This window comes from Orbicella faveolata, unplaced genomic scaffold, assembly GCF_042242905.1.
Source record: "Orbicella faveolata isolate gen_17 unplaced genomic scaffold, um_ofav_v1 contig_48, whole genome shotgun sequence".
NCBI lineage: Eukaryota > Metazoa > Cnidaria > Anthozoa > Scleractinia > Merulinidae > Orbicella > Orbicella faveolata.
This window is the reverse complement of record NW_028301578.1, coordinates 5,645,888-5,665,000: the sequence shown is the minus strand read 5'-3', so window position 1 is coordinate 5,665,000 and position 19,113 is coordinate 5,645,888. Positions and strand designations below refer to the sequence as shown.

The 19,113-nt window shown below is 39.2% G+C and overlaps 1 protein-coding gene and 1 pseudogene across 1 annotated transcript; both read right to left on the bottom strand.

The window, feature by feature from the left end:
• The window catches only part of LOC110060574 (carboxypeptidase B-like), an 18,951-nt pseudogene extending 61 nt beyond the window's left edge, over positions 1-18,890 (bottom strand).
• Positions 7,412-8,439, bottom strand: LOC149096144 (adenosine receptor A3-like). Its single transcript, XM_089281538.1, has one exon. The coding sequence runs from the start codon at positions 8,437-8,439 to the stop codon at positions 7,507-7,509; it is 933 nt and encodes a 310-aa protein (XP_089137664.1). The 3' UTR covers positions 7,412-7,506.
• Positions 18,891-19,113: the final 223 nt, after the last annotated feature.

Here is a 19,113-nt window from a genome sequence, read left to right as displayed (position 1 = left end):
TGTCTAGATTAGTTTTATTTTGCCAACTCCCTTCGGTTTGCTCTCGCTTTTTCTCGTTTTTACTCTTCTCGTGTGGTCTCTTTTCGTCTCGTATCGTTTCGATTCTTTTCGTTGCGTCTCGTCTCGTCTCGCTTCTTCTACTTGCGCCTCCTCTTTCCTGTTCGCGTTTCTTCTCTTCCTGTTTTGTTTTTCAGCTTCCTCGACTTTAACACCAGCTTTTTTTCTTTTTCTAAGATGGGCGTGATCGCCTTCAGGGCTGCCATGATTTCTCTTCCGGTGGGAACGATTTCACAAGAAGATAACAAAAATCCATTCGGTTCATTATCGCCTGGCCTCAGCTCCAAACCATAAGAATGGGTTACATTAAGTTTGTCATAGACATAGTCAGTAAGGTCTCCATACGTTGGATCTAGAAAAAAACATGGGAAATACATAAGTAATCAGCTGGGGTGGTGCTGTTACTAATATAATTTGGGGAGCAGGGATGGCTCAGTGGTGAGAGCGCTCGCCTCTTACCAAAGTGACCAAAGTTTGCAGTTGGTTCTCGCCTTGTTCCGAGGGTTTGTCTCCGAGTTTTCCGGTTCCCTCCTCCACAAAAACCAACACTCCAACTTTTTAGATGATTCGCATCAAAACCAGCTAAGGCTGATCTGGCTTCTTCACTAAATATTAGAATTAATTAATTGATGCAAAAACAACAACAACAACAACAACAACAAACAAACAAAAGCTGCTTACAAATAGTCGAGAATATTTGTCCATAGATATATCGCTTTCCAGTCGTGTTGTATATTGCATCTGTGCCAACTTTCATCAGAGTTTCCTGGAAAAAAAAGTTCAGATAATTATCAGTCGATTTACCTTTAAAAAGGCATATGCTATTAACTTTGTCACCCCGTACGCCATTTAAACTGCTTTAGTCTGAGATCGGACGACGTGTGATACACATGTCCTAAAGGAGTTTATCATTTTTTGTTTTGTTAGAAAATTTTGCATGTATGTAAATATAATTTTCAAAAGGGAACTACTGTAAAGCTAAATTTGAATGAAAGCAGAATTACATTAGCCAAAATTTTATTAAGGCCTTTTCACGACTTTTACTGCCCGGTTTTCTTTGCTTTGCAGTATATGCAACCAAGAGGATATGATTTCTTGATGCAACGATTTCTACTTTAAAAGTCCATTTCCGAGTTGCTTTTTCCTTTGTTTCAAAACGAGTCATTGTGCACAGCCTTTCGTATACGGAAGTAAGATTTTTGTACACGTCCATTATCTTGCATTGCAAGTCAGACTTACTTCCATATACAAGGTTGTGCACCAGAATTCGTCTTGAAACAGAGGGAAAAGGGGACTCAGAATTGCTTATTGACTAGATATCTGAGAAAAAAAAAATCTGAAGAAAACATCTCTATTTACTTTGACTAGATCGATATCGTCGATTAAACGTCTGTTGACAATGGATAACTATCGAGCGTAGTTGAAGCATTTGAGCTCACTCGTGTTTGAAATGTCAATTCAGTCTTTTAGTCAAGGCTGTTGCTTGTAGACATGTCGCGAAGACGGTTTTAATCAGTAAGGTATTTAAAATGTTAACTATCCTTCCTACCTTAGGCTATTCATCTTACAAACCCCTCCCTTATCCTTACCCTTCCCCCACCCTCTCCTCTCCCTGTCCGATCAAGGCCAACAAACATCAAGATATTTTTTTGAATAAAACACTTAGCACCATCAAGGGGTTCGAGGTGGCCGCCAACATGGCGTCTCCATATAAGGATCTACAGATTTGGGTGAGACACGTCTAGGAATAACGGGTAATTGAAAAAAAGGACGGACCTAAATCTTGTCGAGGTTGTTTATATATCAGATATTTTTCATACCCTAGACTATTGACATATTTTGGATGGAACCAGTTAAACTAGAGAATATCGTACTTGTCACTTGTATTTCCTTGGTATATATACACACACGCCTTAAGGCTCGTGCGTATACAGAGAAAGTGACTCGTGGGACATTTCATGGTATACCACTCGAGAACGTTATATAACAAGTACATTTATCCTGCCCATCTTTTAAGTGTATAGCACAGCTATAAACACTATCGTTTAGGCTTGCTCTGTTTGCTGAGAAGGGTGTTTGACAAGGAATCAACAAACTCTCTAATTTTTGGATAAACTTTGGCTATGTGGCTTTCATAGTCAATTCAATGTCAGTTACGAACAAATGAAAGAAGCCCTACCTAGCAAAGGTAAGGGGAAAATCTGCATCTAACAGTCAAAAGTATATGTGGCTAGGATAAGGGTGGAGGAAGTGTGTAAAATAAAGTAGCAGACGATCCTTCAGTGCGGTCGAGTCCAAAACTACATGGGATAGATAGATCGATTAGAGGGTTCCCAGCCAACATAGCTTGTTAAGTTTAAATATTAACCTAAGGGGCAGCATAAATTTTTTATTATCTGGACCATAATTTTTATACATCACTCACCATTTGACTGGAAAACTCAGGAGGTTTCTTGTCCTTCCATCCCCACGGAGACATCCACGATTTCGAATAAGAATGAATGTCAAAAAACGCTGCTATTTTGTGTTTGTGTCTAGAAAGATAAGTAGCGACGTTTGAAGACTCTACCTCAGAGAAAGGTCTTTCACCAGGAAAGATGTCAGAACAAGGGTGGTTAGTATCATTTCCTTCTCCTATGGTACAAAAACAAACCATTATGCAGCGAAAAAAATATGCGCTAAAATATGTCTATTTTTTACTGCCGGTAAAAATGTGAGTTCATCGTCAGTTGTCTGTTAAAGAGCCATTTGTCCAGTTGTTAGTTAACAGATTGGTATCAGTTATCGTGCCATAATTACTGTTAGTAGTGGCGCCCGGTAAAGTTGAAACTGGCCGTTTGTAAACGAACCGGATGATGAAAATGGATCAGAAAATGTCGGACTGACTAGTTCGGCTGATCATTCATTTGGACTGCCGTCAAAGGTGATCCTTTTTTCGGCAAATTTCCCGGTCAGACTTAACCGTTCCAGTTGATTTTTAATCGAAATGTCCCGATTTTTTGGCATAATGGCACCCTTGACCTTAATATTCTAGGACACCGCAGGCTATATCTGCAAGGATTATCTAGGAGAGAAGCCATTGAACACTCAACCTCAACGGGGTGGCTTATCCGCCGGGATTAGGGTATATAGAGCGGGTTAGACTACGACTAAATATGCCAGTGAGCAATGGCATTAGGATTGATAAAGGGAGTATCTCCAATTACTTACCCCAATGATCTGAGTCAAAGTTCCGGTTCAGATCCACGCCAACACAGTGTGACTGTGAAGGCAATGAGGAATTAATCGCTCGACGGTTCTTTCGCCAGAGACGGTCTTCCTGTATCAAGGGAAACAAACAGACCTTTTATTCCAGAAAAAAAAGTTAATTTAATATTACAACGATTCAAATAGGTATTTACTTCAAATCCATTAATTACGTCTTGATTGCATCTTCATCCCATCGATGTATAGTCATGTTATGTTCAAACTGTTTACCTCGTGTGTAAAATTAAAACCATCCACATTTGAAACTGGCAGAAAAACCCACTCGAATTTGTCGAGCATGTTTTCAATTTCTTCGTCACGAGCCGGGGGATTTAGCAACTGAAAAAAACAACAGTTAACACTAAACGGAGAAAAGCATAATTTTCTACCATGCGATCTTTCTTTCGCCCTCATGAAATATCAATACATAACAACTAGAAGGTAAATAAAAGTCTGCATGCGAACCAAGTAGTGGCCCCAGCATCAGGCCGGAGCTAATCTCCGGTTTCAGTTGCGTAATGTGACTGGGAATATTGTTTACAACCCCCTGGATGGGATGCTATTTCATCACAGGGTTCCCCCCCCCCCCCCGCTTTAAATTCGCCGATACTCATTTGGGTGAAGAGAGGCGCTGTGAGAGTTAAGTGTGTTGACCAAGAACATAACACAATGTCCCCGACCAGGGCTCGAATCGGAGCGAGCACACTAACCATGAGGCCACCGCATCTATTATTGTGAGCCTCGATCGACAACCATTTTCTCTTAAGTTTATCACTACAAAGCCTTGTGCACCTGAGACAGGAAATTCAAAACCGATCTCAATGTGACAATTGACATTGAAACAAACGTTCTTCCAACTTGTACCATTGCCAACTCAGTTATAGACATAGACAGAGACAAAGACATTTTATTTTACTTGGACAACACACTTAGCTGTGGCAACGGTGTGTCCCATAGCCTTGATAAGCAGAGTCTACAGGGTGCACCAGCTAGTTTACAGGTGCGCCAAGAAAACAAAATAACAAAGTAAAAATGTATGTACAATCGAGTATAAATATTAAACTAGACTATCTAAGAATATATGACTACTATAAACTATCTAAGAAGGCATAAGAGTTATGAGAATTATGGACGAGCAGGGCGATTTTGGATGAACATGACCGCAGATTTTTTCTACCTACCTTTAAAAAGAAGGATGTTGGAAGTTGCCTTTACTTATTAGGGAGCTTACGAATCGACGACTTTTGCACGACGCCGCCGTTAGATTGCGTGACATGCTCACTGCGCATGCGTTTCTGAGCACTTCCCAGCTTCGCGCCAAAGTCGACGACGTTGGTGAGAGCGATTTGCCGGCGTCTTGGAAACAGGAGGCCGTGAGGTTAGTTTTCAAAGTTTTCCCTCGATACTTCGGGTATTTTTGCCAGATAATTTAAGTAGCACATTAGGGGCATGCCCTTGATGTTTGATTTTAATTTTATTTGCCTGTTTTCGTTCAAGAAACGACCTTCTACAGTGCCATGGCGAACGCTATGAGTTCAACCAACACTGAAAGCGGTCAAAGCACGACACGGTGTGAATGAAAAGCAAATTGCTGTATGAAAAATCCTTCATTTTAATCACGCTTCACTGAAATATAAGACATTTTTTGGTATACAATGAATTTGAAAGGACTAAAAGGTTTTAGCATTCGTGTCGACAGTTAGAAACAAGGACTAGATAGCTCAACTAGAGAGCTAGGCGATTTTTTCCTCTGTTGTTTTGAGTGGTCTTATAGCCAGCCTAATCTTTTAGAACCCAAATTTTTCTCGACGTACAGCTGCGCTTTCTTTTCTGCCATGCTAGCACATTTTGTTGGTCTGTCTTGACTATTTTTTTTCTCGAGCTCCTGAGACAAAAAAAATTGCCGGTCGCGCATAAACGTCGTCGTCTTTACTGCGAATCGTAAATTCAAATTTCTACAGGACGACGACGCGAGACTATAAGGTGACCCAACGGCGCCGTCGTCCGAAAGTCGTCGATTCGTAAGCTCCCTATTGTGACCTCTTGTGACGCCGTTATCGACACGTGACTAATTTAAACAAGTTTGGATGTTTTACTCACCATGTGCAGTATTGATTGGTCTTGACTGAATGAATATTGTTGGCGAAACAAGAGACCACAAAGATTGAACCCCCGCCCCCCTCCTCCTCCGGATCACAAACGAACAAAATCCGAGGATAACTAGGGTTCACCTAACTTAAAAATGTTGGTCCAACTTAACCAGGTTAATGAAGTTACAATCATTCCTGATAAACAACCGTTATCTGCATCGATTTACTTCTCGTCCTACTTTATCTGGGTATGTTTCACTTTTGTAGAGTTTCTTACACCCAGGTGTAATTCATGATCAGAGCTTCTGAAAATCAAGTTTTGTATAATAATGATACAAACTGCGTACATAACATTGTAGCACTGATTGTACTATAACCTAAACAAAAACTTACCTGACGTATTAGGTACATGCCCGTTGCGGGGCTGATCCATTCTCTAGCATGAATTCCGAAATTTAGGAAAATCAAGCCCTTCGTGTTACTTCTTCCTCGTTTTATCTGCAAAACGAAAAAGAAAAGAAAATTCTATGGCAACGTTCGTCAATCATGAAATCCATAATAGTCCTTGGGCTAATTAGTTTGCAGAGGATTTTCCACCTAATGGGTCAGTGACGAAGATTAAGGCTCGTAGATTAATAATTATGATTACGGAACGTGTTGGCGGATTTACAGCGAAAATTGAAAAGTTGAATATTAAATTACAGTTTCCTAATTATTTACCAGCAATCGAAGAGAACATTTATCATCACCTTTATGCCTAGCATAGGTCTTCCTTCGTGTGAATTTCCGAGGTTTAGCACCTTTGCCAAGGCTGGATGGGCCCCCTTGAGACGATGTAGCTCACTATGGATCTGGCATAAAAATATACATGCTAATGTGTACAGGTCCAAAAGTAGAATCTAGCGACTTTTGTTAACGGATTGTTAATACTGAAGTCCCAGAAAACTAAGTGCCATGCTAACGTACATGTAAGAAAACTCTAGGGATCACAAACTATCATATGATGCACATTTTCGAGAGTAAGCAAACAGGTGTAAATCACAAAATTAATTGTCACTAAGGGTCGAGTCGAGCCAAGCCAGATCGAGGCAGATCGAATTTTATTCGTATAATTAACTGACGTGAACATGTATCCTGTCTACTTGATCTAGCGTTACGCTTGCATTACACTTGTTTGGTTTGGCAGTGGATTTCTTTGCACTAAACAAGTGACACGAGGCAGGCCAGGCATAGAGAGCATTTGATTCAATGTTGTGGAGGTTCTGTGGACTCAGGTTTGCCCAAGTTAGTTGTCTGGATGAATGACCATTTTGCCTGAGAACCTCATTACTAGCACACACATACAGTAGCATGGCTCTTATGCCTTCCCTGGGTCTATTTCATATCTTCATTTGCAGATGATATCCAGAGTTACGAGGGAGTTTTCTCCCACCACACAAATAAAAGAGATGCTTATCGCGAGTACAAAATTATGTCACTGATGTGAGCAGAAGCTACTTTATTTATTTTCATGGGTCACGAAATTGTTAATGAAATAACTTAACCGGTATTTCAAAGGTTTACATTAAGTCTGTGTCCACACACAAAAAAATAATTAAAAATCAAAAAACATCTTGGGCATTCCCATGCAGAAGGAGGAAAATGCTTTCAAATTTGAGAGTTAAAACTAGAACTGAGTAGTAAGAGATGGAAGTTTCCAAAAACTCTATTATCACTGAATCATCAAAACATGCAAATCTAGTAGCTATATAACTTTTCTTGTTTGCGGTGTTGTTGACTGATCTGTAACTGCCCTCAAGCTTCATAATTAATTTAAATCACCCGTAGAAAGACTTCACAACTCAGCATATTACAGGAAAATCATAACGTAATTGCAGTGTTTCATAACTAGTTTAAGACGGACTTATGACTTTCTCTTGTGATTCATGAATAAGCTCATACATACATATATACATACATACTTGAATAAGTTTTGCGCTAATCATAAGTAAATCTGCTTTTAAAATGCTCTCCTTAGGACACCCTGAAAGACAGGGCTCTGTCTGTGCTAATCACCAGAGCCTAAGTTTTTGAAGTCGTTCTTCACTGAATCCACTTCACTGTGCCCCAAGTTCTAGGCTGACTTACAGCAGTTCAATTGTTTGATCGTGTCTTTGGCTGCTTGTCGTACACTTCTGATCCTCCAGCAATAGAGAATCGGGTTTAGAGACGAATTTAGGTAGACAAAAGTTCCTGTAACGTAGAGAGCAGTTTCACTTCGGCTTCCAGGTATTTGGCCATATACGACGAGCATTATCACAACTGAAAGCGGTACATAACAAGTAAGTAATGCTACCTGCACCCATATTGCGCTAGAAACTGAGTTCTTGTATCGTGCAATATTCAGTGGAAGTTCTCTTCCGTTTGGTTGTCCTTGTGTTAATGGGGACACTTGAGGCCGATGTTGTCGAAGCTTGAAATAAATCGTCGAGTAGGAGAAGACAGAGGTTGCTAGAGAAAATATTGTAAATGAAAAGCCTACATAAAAGGCAATACTGTAACTCCAAAAGTATATCGATCCAATTGATATACCAATCAACCAAAAGCAAGTGACAACTGCACGGACTCTTGGTAATGTTACAACTTGTCTGTACCTCAGTCCAGATAACAGGGCTTGAAGTCTGTCCACGCTTATTGCGCTGGATGTGAAGATCGATACTTGACACAAAACAAAGCTTGAAGCGGTACATAGCATTTCTGCGTAGAAAATAACTTTCCAGTTCATTTCAGTTGTTACAGAAGAAAAAAGGAAAACGGCGAAGAGTGGATGCGTTATAACTCCAACACAAAGATCAGTGATCGCCAGACATCGGAACAAAAGTTTTGTTGGAGGATGAAGGGAAGTCTCTTTATGAAGAGCAACAAGGATCAGAGCATTGCCCAGTGATGCAGTTATTGACAGAAAAATGTTCAAGGTTGAAAGAAGTACAGCTATCCCTGTTGGTATTGACGGTTTGCTTGCTTCGCTAAGCTCGATTGTGTTTTCGGTTACACCAAAGTTCGCCATTCTGGTTCACTGGCTCTTTCTTACTGCAAGCGTGTTGATGCTCAAAGTACTTTGATAATATTTTGTTCGCTAGCAGGTGAGACATTTCCTATACAAGTTTCTTGATTAAGAGTTTTCGAGTGAGCACCATCAAGTTGACAGCCAAGAACAAAGAGTGGTCGGAAGAACTTCTGCCTTCAATTTCACCGGTTTTTTCGACCTTTTCTTTTAAGACGTGTTGCTGAATTGATTTTCAAGCGGCACTACATGATGCTTTCCTATACCCTGTGTAACACTTAATTAAACTCAATTGCCATTTTGATATATCGATTCCTTTTGTATTCAGTCCGGAATGACTTAAGAACAATTCAGTCCGAAGTTTTAGGAATGATTTTGTTAAAAATTACGTTTTTTGCCTTCTCTTAAAAAGAGGGAAAATTTAAAGTTCCAATTTTGCACAATGTGACAGTTAATGGCCAATACGTGTTTATTCGTTTATTTCACTTTTTGCACTAAGCGGGACCACGAAATTTCCCTTGGTAGAGGCAGATTTGTTTCTAATTTAACACCTCAAGAGGTTGTCTGAAGATATTGTAAGCATGTAAGCACAAAACCTACAGTAAGGACAATTCTAATGATGTACCAGTCAACCAAACTCGTTCTTCTTTTCTTGCCCCGTATTATTAAAAAGTAAAAACCTGGAATAAAACGATAATAAACAGTTCGAAAAAGGAAATAATATAATTTCCATTTTTTTGCCTTTTTTTTTTTTTTTTTTTTGCCCTGCAAGTTTCCCCTAGACATAGTTTTGATTTTTTATGCGTGCGTAAAACCTTTTACCGGGCTTTTACACCCACTTTGGATTGCCAATACATATTGTTTTTCTTATGATTAATGAATAAACTCAATCATTGCCAGCTCATTGAAAATTGCCTAGTTATCAATGAAACGCAGTTTGTGAACAATAAAGTGTTTTTTTTTTTCTTTGTTTTTTTTTTTATCATCAATAGCATTATCCATCCGTAGGCATCAACATCTAGTCTTTTCTAGGTTGCTTTCAGGCTCGAGAGTATTGGAGAAGTATAAAAACTTGGAGTCTAGCCTCTTTAAAACTTCAAGTTATTAAGCAAAATAAGAGCCTCTTTTCATAACATGCACTTGAAAAGAACTGTTCATTTTTTCTTAATTATATCAGTTCGACTAGTAGCCATTGGATAATTAAAGTGATTATTTCATTTTTGACACAAGTTGTCAATCGCAGCTTGATCTGTACTCAAACCTATCTATAGAACAACGAAATTAAGCCATCGTGTGTTTAAATATTGTCTTACCGTCTGTGAATATTGAATTGAAGGAAACAGAACTGCAGCACTGAACCGAGGGCGGCCCACATTTTAAATGAAATATAATGAGAGTAAACTAATATTAAAATTAAAATATATGTTACTCTCTGCAAACAAGACGGAATAAAAAACGACAATTTGGGACAAATTGTGAGGTCTAACAGAAAGCAGGTATACGCGAGTAACTTTGCTTGCTGCTACACTTCAAAGAAGAGTAATGTTTAAGAAACAGAAAACAAGCACCGTGTTTCTATCGAGTTTTAGTCTAAATCTACAAGCTTTTTGTCACAAATGCCGTTCTCTGATTTGCTGCGTGATGTGCGGTTGTTAAAAAAATGACGGCCTCTTCTTTGCGATCTCGAGGTGACTTTGAGGAGGATTTAGATAACGTTTTTGAACGACTAGTAGATTTATACTAAAACAATTTTATTTGCTTTCGATTTCTATGTGTGGAAGTTGACTCAGGGTGCGTCCTCGACAGCTATCGGTAGAAATCTCGAGCTCGAATTGTTAAACAACAACATGACTTTTAGCGGAACTCCGGCGGCCCGAAGGGCCGAGAACCATAGCTATAGGAACCATGGCTATAGCCCACCATGGGCGGAGCACCATAACTATAGGAACAGAACCACGTGCATGCATAGAATTAGAAACCGATGCAACTCTTTTTTCATGGTCAACCTGGCTAGCGGCATGGATCGCGGCGCGTGCGCCCAACGACGACGACGACGTCGCAAACGGCCATCTAGCTAATACAAAGTAATGCAGTCTTGGTTTACAGCATGTGTCTTTAATATTGGACATCCATGTTATGGTCAATTGACACCTGTCAAAGCAAGCTATCCGCTGACCAGTATCAGGTGAGCATATCGCGGGGTTAAGTTAAGAGCTCATCCAGGTCCTGTGTTTTTTTTTTAAATGACCGCTGACTATGTACTGGCTTTTGATAGGATCGTGGGCTCATGTCTGGTTTATTTGTTATAATTAGGGCGACAATCAGGGTCAGGTTGTTCCGAAGGTGGTTAATGTTTACCCAGGATTAAAGGTTAACCGAAGTATAATTTTTCTTCCATAAAAATGTTTTTTCTCTGCTTTTTGGTCATGAGCTTCGTTTGTAGTTTAAGATCATTAAAACTAAATCTATATATTATCTTGATATCTACACAAAAACTACCAAGCTAACTACATAAAGAGTTATTAAACCAGAAAATTTTAAGATGGCGGCCATATTACACCAACATGGCCGTTCTGTGGACTTCATCCTCTTTTCAACCCGTGAAAGAGATGGAATTCTAGTATCGAGGGATGAATTTCCAGACAACAGTTGACTGTCTTAACGTAAAGACAAAAACTACAAAAATACTAAGAAAAACGTTATTAGACCTGAGATGTTGGGTTTCCCTTCATGATGACAGCCATATTAGATGAACATGGAAAAGAGGATAATGTCAAACATCGGTTGTTGTTTGGACTTCATCCACTTTTCAACCCGTTCAAGAGATAAAGTTACAGGCGAAAGTAGACTGTCTAGATGTAGAGACAAAGATTAGCACGGTTCTAAGAAAAATGACTTTAGACCTCAGATGCTGGACTTCGTTTCAAGATGGCGGCCATGTTAGACTAGCATGGTCGATGTTTCACATCATACTCATTTCCACCCGTTAAAGAAATGGAATTCTAACATCGAGGGATGAGGTTTTAAGGCGGGGGTTAACATGAAGGTCATATTTTTGCTATGTATTATGGTTTGAATGCAAATATCTCGTTCACGTCTCAAGCGGTGAAAAATCTCTCTGCTCTTTTCACATAGCTACGTTTTGGGCTGTTTTGGGCTGTTTTGTAAATTTTTTGGTTATTTTTGGGTATATTTGGTGATAAATAGTTTTTCTCAAAGGATTAGTAAAATTTATGGAAATAGGAAATTTTGAAGATTTGATGTTGTTTTAAAATTAGAATTAGAAGATAGAAATTGGTAGACGTATACATAAAACGTTATTAGACCAGAAGCGTTACACTTTGTTGCAAGATGGCGGTCATGTTAGACTCGCATGACTGTTGTTTGACATCATCCTCTCTTCAACCCGTAAAACATATAAGTTTCTAATATAAGGAGTAAAATTTCCAGGCGAGAGTTGATTGTCGTGATGTAAAGAAAAAAAACTAACAAAGTACTCGGAAAAACGTTATTACACCAGAAACGTTACACTTTTCTTCAAGATGGCGGCCATATTAGACTTACATGGCTGTTGTTTGACATCATTCTCGTTTTCACCTGTTGAACAGATGGGATCCTACCATCGCGAGATGAAGTGTTAAGTGACACATTTATATCTTGATATGCAGACAAAGACTACCAAGCTTCTAAATAAAAAGTTATAAGACCAGAATAGTTGCACTTCTTTTTAAGATGGCGGCCATATGAGACTAACATGGCCTTGTTTGACGTGATCTTCTTTTTAACCCGTGAAAGATATGGGATTCTAATATCGAGAGATGAAATTCCTGCGACAGTAGACTGTCTTGATGTAAAGACAAACTAGCGAGGTACTAAGAAAAACGTTAATAGACCCGAGATGCTGGACTTCGTTTGAAGATGGCGGCCATGTTAGACTAACACTGCCGATGTTTGACATTATTCTCTGTTTCACCAGTTGAAGAGATGGGATTCTACCATCGAGAGACGAAGTGTAACGTGGAAGTTTTATTTCTTGATATCGACACAAAAACTACCAAGCTACAACACAAAAAGTTATTAGACCACAAAAATTGCACTTCCTTTCAAGAGAGCGGCCATATTAGACTTACAAGGCTCTTGTTTGACATCATCCTCTTTTCAATTCGTAAAAGAGGTGGGATTCTAATATCGAGAGATAAAGTTCCAGGCGATAGTAGACTCTCCTGATGTAAAGACAAAAACTAGCAGGGTACTAGAAAAAACGTTGTTAGACCTGAGATGTTAGGCCTCGTTTCAAGATGGCGGCTATATTAGCGAAGCTCCAGCGGCCCTTCCAAGGAGAACACCATAACTATTGGAACAGAACCTCATGCATGCAAAAACCCCATGCAACTCTTTTTTCATGGTCAACAGGGCTAGCGGCATGGATCGCTAGCGCGTGCGGGCAACGACGATGACGACCTCGCGCAACATGGCGGCCGCACTCCAGCTAATACTAAGTTTTGGTTTACAGCGTACGTCTTTATTTGATATTTGTCATCCGCGTTATGATCAATTGATGCCTGTCAAAACATGTAATTAGGGCCGGGTTGTTTGGAAATCGGGTTAACGCTAACCCAGGATGAAAAGTTAACCGAGGTATAAATTTATCGTCTATACAAGTGTTTTTCACTGCTTTAGGGTCAGGGCTTGGAATTATTCAAAATCAAAACAGAAGACCAAAAATATAAACAGAAAACCTTACCGCTAAGTTACAAAAAATCAAAATTATCGCTTATACCTGGGTTAGCTTAATCGGGTTTTGAACAGAGCGGTCCAGGAGCTCCGCTTTTGCGCTTGGCTAAATCTCTATATTAACCAATCAATTTCCTTGAGCTATTTTCTAATTAATTACAGGTTAACGCACTCAGCGAGTGAATTATCGGGATTTACCTCCACGAGTTCACTAACAATGAACGAGAAATTTCAATACTGCACGAGGCTTTGCACGAGGCTTTGCCGAGTGCGGTATTGAAAATTTCTACTTCATTGTTAGTGAGTGAGAACAGGTAAATCTCGATTACTCACGAGCAATGAGTGCGTTAACATTTTTATTATTCAAATTGAATACACTGCACAAAGAAACACTGCACTGAAACCACTATATTTGAGTCAGCAGAAGCCATGGTGTAATGACAGTGGTGAATTTACAACACGGCTATTACACCACGGTAATGACGTCAAGGTGGTTGTCTCGTCGCAACCTAGTATCACGTGGTACAAATCAGCCAATCAGAAAATCGGAATTCGTACAGTGTATGAAAGTTAAATAATAATTACAATAACATCGTTGTTAGAAAGCTCCTTGGATGAGTGATCCACTCTGAGAATAGACCGTCATGACTAGAGACATAACCCAATAATTTTGGGTAACCAAGTTCCCACAAGTTCTTTAATTTCTTAAGACAAGCTTTATGTTTTTAAATTTTACCCTGTTACATCCTTACCTCTTCTAATGTATGATAACAACTGTCAAAATCATCCACACCGTTATCACTTTTGCAACACGTGATCTGATTGTCAATCATATCTTGTGAATCAGCCATTGTTGTACTCTCAACCAGGGATCTTCCTTGTAGCAGGGCCTTGAAATCTTTGATAACATCCGGACCTAAATGAATATGCACCTCACTTCCTGGTCTCGTGGGTGCCTTCCATACATCTACCTAAAATTGAGACGGAAGCTAATTTACCTAATTTTGTTTAGATTTTTTTTTCCATTTGAGCTCATTAGTTTTACGCTTCTAAAACACTATATATAAAGCGGTTTTTTTATTTGAGTGTCCAAAATTAGCTGGTTTTTCATCAACTACGCTGCACGATCGGCTCGAACGAAACTCCGCGACATTTTTCACCCAATCAGAAGTAAGACCAAAACCAATCGCTCGCACACGTTTTTGTAATAAATTCGGGTTCTGATTGGTTCACTAAATTGTCGGTGACCTTTGGGATTGGCTAGAGTGATTACTGGGTGTTTTTTTTAGTCGATTTTAGTGTAATTCTGTAGAGAAAATTAATTTAGTTACTTTAGATATTTAATTAGTTAAGTAAGCACGACTCCGTGGAAGAGTATGTTATGTGAGTTGATCCCGTGGATAAATAAAGAACTACCTTTGCGTTTGGTTTTACACACTCAATTGAAAGCCGCCGCTCTATATTTGTACAAGGATAATTGTCCTTCAGCAGGAGGGAGAGGGTGACTCTATTGTTTTCCGGTATTGATTCGTGACAGATTCATCGCCATTAGTGTGACGTCACATAGCAACGAGCGAGAGCTTCGAGTAGCCTTTTCAGATTACGCCATTGGAGAAGGACAACAGAGGTTAAGAAAGACAAAAAAAAAAAAAAACAGGCCTAATATCGCTTTTGTTCACTAACTTAGTGTAGGTGCGTACAGTTTGTTGTTATTTTTTGTCTGTGTGCATTATCTGTTTTAGTTTTGAGCGCGCGTTATCGTGTATTCTTGTTGAATTTTGTTGCGGGTAAGTGGCGGGACCGCCATCTTGAAAACGGGACGAGAGAAGTCCACGTAAAACGTTCGCGTTTTCTCTCTTAAATGTCTTACCAATAGTCTTGTCAATAGGAGGTTTTATGCGTCGATAGTATACGTTTAATCCGCGTGTATCTCTGTGTCGATTGAACCAGCCGTTTCTCTCATCAATCCGTTTGAGTGTTGAGATGTTGTTTATTTCTTGATTTCCACCAAAATTTCCCTGCGATGTGATCGGTTTTTGTCTTTTTTGGAGCACTTTTGGTGGTAGTTATCAGGCCTTTAAATGCAATTCTTTGTGTTTCAACTTCGTTTGCCTTTTGTGTTTTAATTGTGCCCGCTGTATGGTGAAATTTGTTGGCTTTAATCATACAGCAGCTTTGTTGGCTTTTGTTGTGAAGGTTTGTTGGCTTTTTTTTTCCAGTCTCGTTGCAACTGTTGACTTATTGCTGTCCACTGCAATTGCGGTGTTCAGTGTTGTAATTTCATATTCACAACAAAGTTCAAATTAGAGTTAGCCTGAGTAAGCTGTTTTTTCTTTTCTTTTCTTTCTGTTCCTGGTTCTCGGTCAGTGGGCATGATCAAAAAAAGTGGCCGAGCGGGTTCAGGTAGAGAAAGAGACCGAAAGCCTGGAACAGGCTGATGATGTTGCAACTGTCCTGCATTGCCATGTTGTAATAACTCCTATTTCTTAGGCCTCCCAGAATTTCAAGGCTGCATTGTAGTCTTTTCATCCCTTTAAGTTCTCATCATATTCCAACTAAAAAACAACCCTCCACTAAACGTCACCAAATAGATATTGCAGCATAGCACTCAAAATAAATGACAGCAAATGCTAAAAAAATGTGTTAGAATGCTAAAATGCTGTAAAGACAATCAGAAATTTATTCTATTTAATTAATTTTGTTTAATTTTAACAAGTTTTATTCCTATAAGCTCTTTTTATTTATTCTGCTTTTATAATCATCTCCTGCTCTTCACAGGTCCACATCAGCCTATAGTTTCAATTATGACTCTGTGCCTTGGACATTATCTGTTCCTATCTTCTCGGAATGGATAATGTCCATGGAGTGGACACAGAATGAAGGCTACTTTTCATAAAACCTGCATTACCAAATAAAGGAATGACTGATTAACTGAATCAATTTCTCCCTCAGACTCCGGAGGCCCATAAGCTTCATTTTCCTTCAGTGTGCTTAGCAGCTATGTTCTCATTCTGACCATATATGGCCATACATGTCGTGCCCGATCCACTGTTAGTGGTTTTATTTGTGGTTAGTGTGATAGCAGTCAGCACTGAAAACCTTGATGTTAGCTCCAGAGAATTTCCCCTCTTTTGCTCTGTTTTGTGTCTTCATAGCTCAATGTTCAGTTATCCTTGTGTAAAAAGCTTTTTCTTCATTATGGTGTTTAAGTCAATAAGGTTGGTGACATCTATTTTAGTTACTGATATAACAGAAAAGTCACATTTTTTTAACTTCACACCAATTAATTGAAACTATCGTAAATTTGGGATCTCAAATTAGTTCCAAATTGAACTTGTCAATTGATTTATACTGACAATCAAGCTGTGGTAAGCCTTTGTATGACTCTGTGCCTTTAACTTGGGCTGTCAATCAATGGGAGTTTAACTAGAGGTGTAGAAAAGTGCTTAAGGGGGTGCAAAAATGAAGCAGGAACTTGTAAATTTGACAGCATGATTAAACACATGAAACAAATCGTAGCTCGTATATGCATGTCTTGACAAGTGATAAAGAAATTTTTTTAAAGATCTAAACTAAGGTGAGTTAAAAACTCCATGCCAGTTTATCATCTGGAGGGGGTAGGGGGGGGGGGGGGAGGGGGGCATTAGCCTTCAAAGGGAAAATGTTCATGAGAATCCCTAAGTGCTGCCCAGTGTGGCATTCTGGAAGGAAATTTGTGCATTATGATATGTTCCTTCCAGAGACATTCCCTGCAAAAAAACAAGAAGTGTCTTTAATAACCTGTTTTCAGTGGGCTACAACTTTTAGATGAACAAATGGGGACTATTAACTGATTATGACCTTGCAAATCAATAGATTCTGATGGATCTATTGGATTAACAGCATTTATCAATTTTTAAAATTCGAATTCCAAACTAAAATCAGGGAAAAGTTAGCCACAATTAGGCCGCCGGCAAGGAACTAAGCTGAGTTTTTCATGTAACACAACTATGTATAATCAAAAGAAAATATGGTCTCTTGGTATATTTGCTGCAGACCTAGCATATAAAGAAAATTAAGGCTCCTCTTTCTCAAATAAAATAGAACCGAATCACTAATCAAGCCATCACTATTAACCAAATTACGGATATTGCTCTAAATATAAACTGTAGTACGACAAAGGTGAAAACTTACCTAATCTGGCTATCTGAAACAAGGCTGTTCTTTCCACACAGCCATTCTTTGCACTTTGAAGGAATTGATGAAACGAACCACGGGCACTGAAGAACTGAAATTCCGCATACAAGAAGCCAAGTATACCCTCTGTCGAACCTCCTATTCTTGGGTCAAAATGGCTCTGCTTCGCTATGCAGTGGCCCTCGAATGGTCAACCAGCTAACAGTTTTGCTCGACAAATTGGCTTCAAAACAGAAAGTTCTCGATCAAATTATTTACCTTTTGAATATTTTGGCCACCAAAAAGTACCAAATAAAGATTCCTCAATGTAATATAAACCACATTTTAACGAACCTAAGAAAATGGGGCAGAATATCGAAGCGAAATTCCGCATTTTTATCAACCTCTTGTACTTCACCCATTGGGCGCCATTTTGAATTTCATCCAAGCGAAACGTGACGTCACACTGGCAGTGATGATTCAACCAATGTTTTGCTTGGAGACGCCCCCTTCCTCCTGTCCTTCAGGCTTGGTCAATAACCATATATTTATTTATCATCATCATCATCATGATCATCATTATTATTAGTTCGTATAGTGTGATCTCCGGGTGAGTGTAGTTCTGAAAAGAACTGTTGTTGGTGACTGACGTTTCGACAACCTGAGCGGAAGTCATCTTCAGAGTCAAGTGAATAGTGTTTGTCAGTCGATGATGTTATAGGTCTGGTCCGTTGAACGTGATTGGTCAGTATAGCCATGATGGTATCGGCTGAAAGACTCGTGTAAAGTTTGTCGTCAGTCATTGGTGGGTTTCGATCCGTCTATTGTTAGTCAAGTAGGTCGGTTTTGGTCCATGCATTGTTAAGTCGGTCTGTTAGAAGTCCGTTTGTCGGTTTCGTTTTTGTCGTGGATAAGTCGTTTGTAAGGCGCCGGTAGTTGTTGACATCTGTTCAGAGGCGTTTGTTCTAGGTTAGTGTACCAGCTTTCCAGAGTCAGTCGTTGAAAATAGTTTGTACTGTATGTTAAGCACTGAGCAGAGTCCCAGTCAATGTTGTGGTTCCACAACAACCAGACCTATAACATCATCGACTGACAAACACTATTCACTTGACTCTGAAGATGACTTCCGCTCAGGTTGTCGAAACGTCAGTCACCAACAACAGTTCTTTTCAGAACTACACTCACCCGGACGATCACACTATACGAACTACTGATACTCCTGAGTTCAAACCATTTACTGTATCATTATTATTATTATTATTATTATTATTATTATTATTTATGACTTTCAAGCTTATATTTTGCTCTTTGTTTGCAGGTATGCATTGTAAGATCTTGGGAATGAGTGTCCTTCATCCCGGAAGCATAATACACCAGTTATCTAGGCTATTTAATTAAAAAGCCTTCTAATTTTGCTTTCCAAACCTTACGTCAGTGCGCGTTTGAAGTAGCTCTCCTAGGAAAGTGACGTCATCATTTGACCGTGGTATCACTCGGAGGACCTTGTGGCTAAAATAGTAACATTCGCAAGATATGGCAATGACAAAACGAGTAAGGCAGTACATGATTAAGAAGGCTGAAAATGTCTGTATTCCCGGTCGTTTGTTGATCTTTGTACCAGTTGTCCTAACGACAAGCTATGAAAGAAGTTTTGCGCTTAAGCAAAATTATTGCAAATAGTTCACGTTCCTTGTTGCCCTTCCGCCTAGGATCTTTTCGGAAGTCTCTTCTTCAAAGTACGTCTATAGCAACAAACATAGTCTTGCTTCTCAACTGAGTATAAATTAA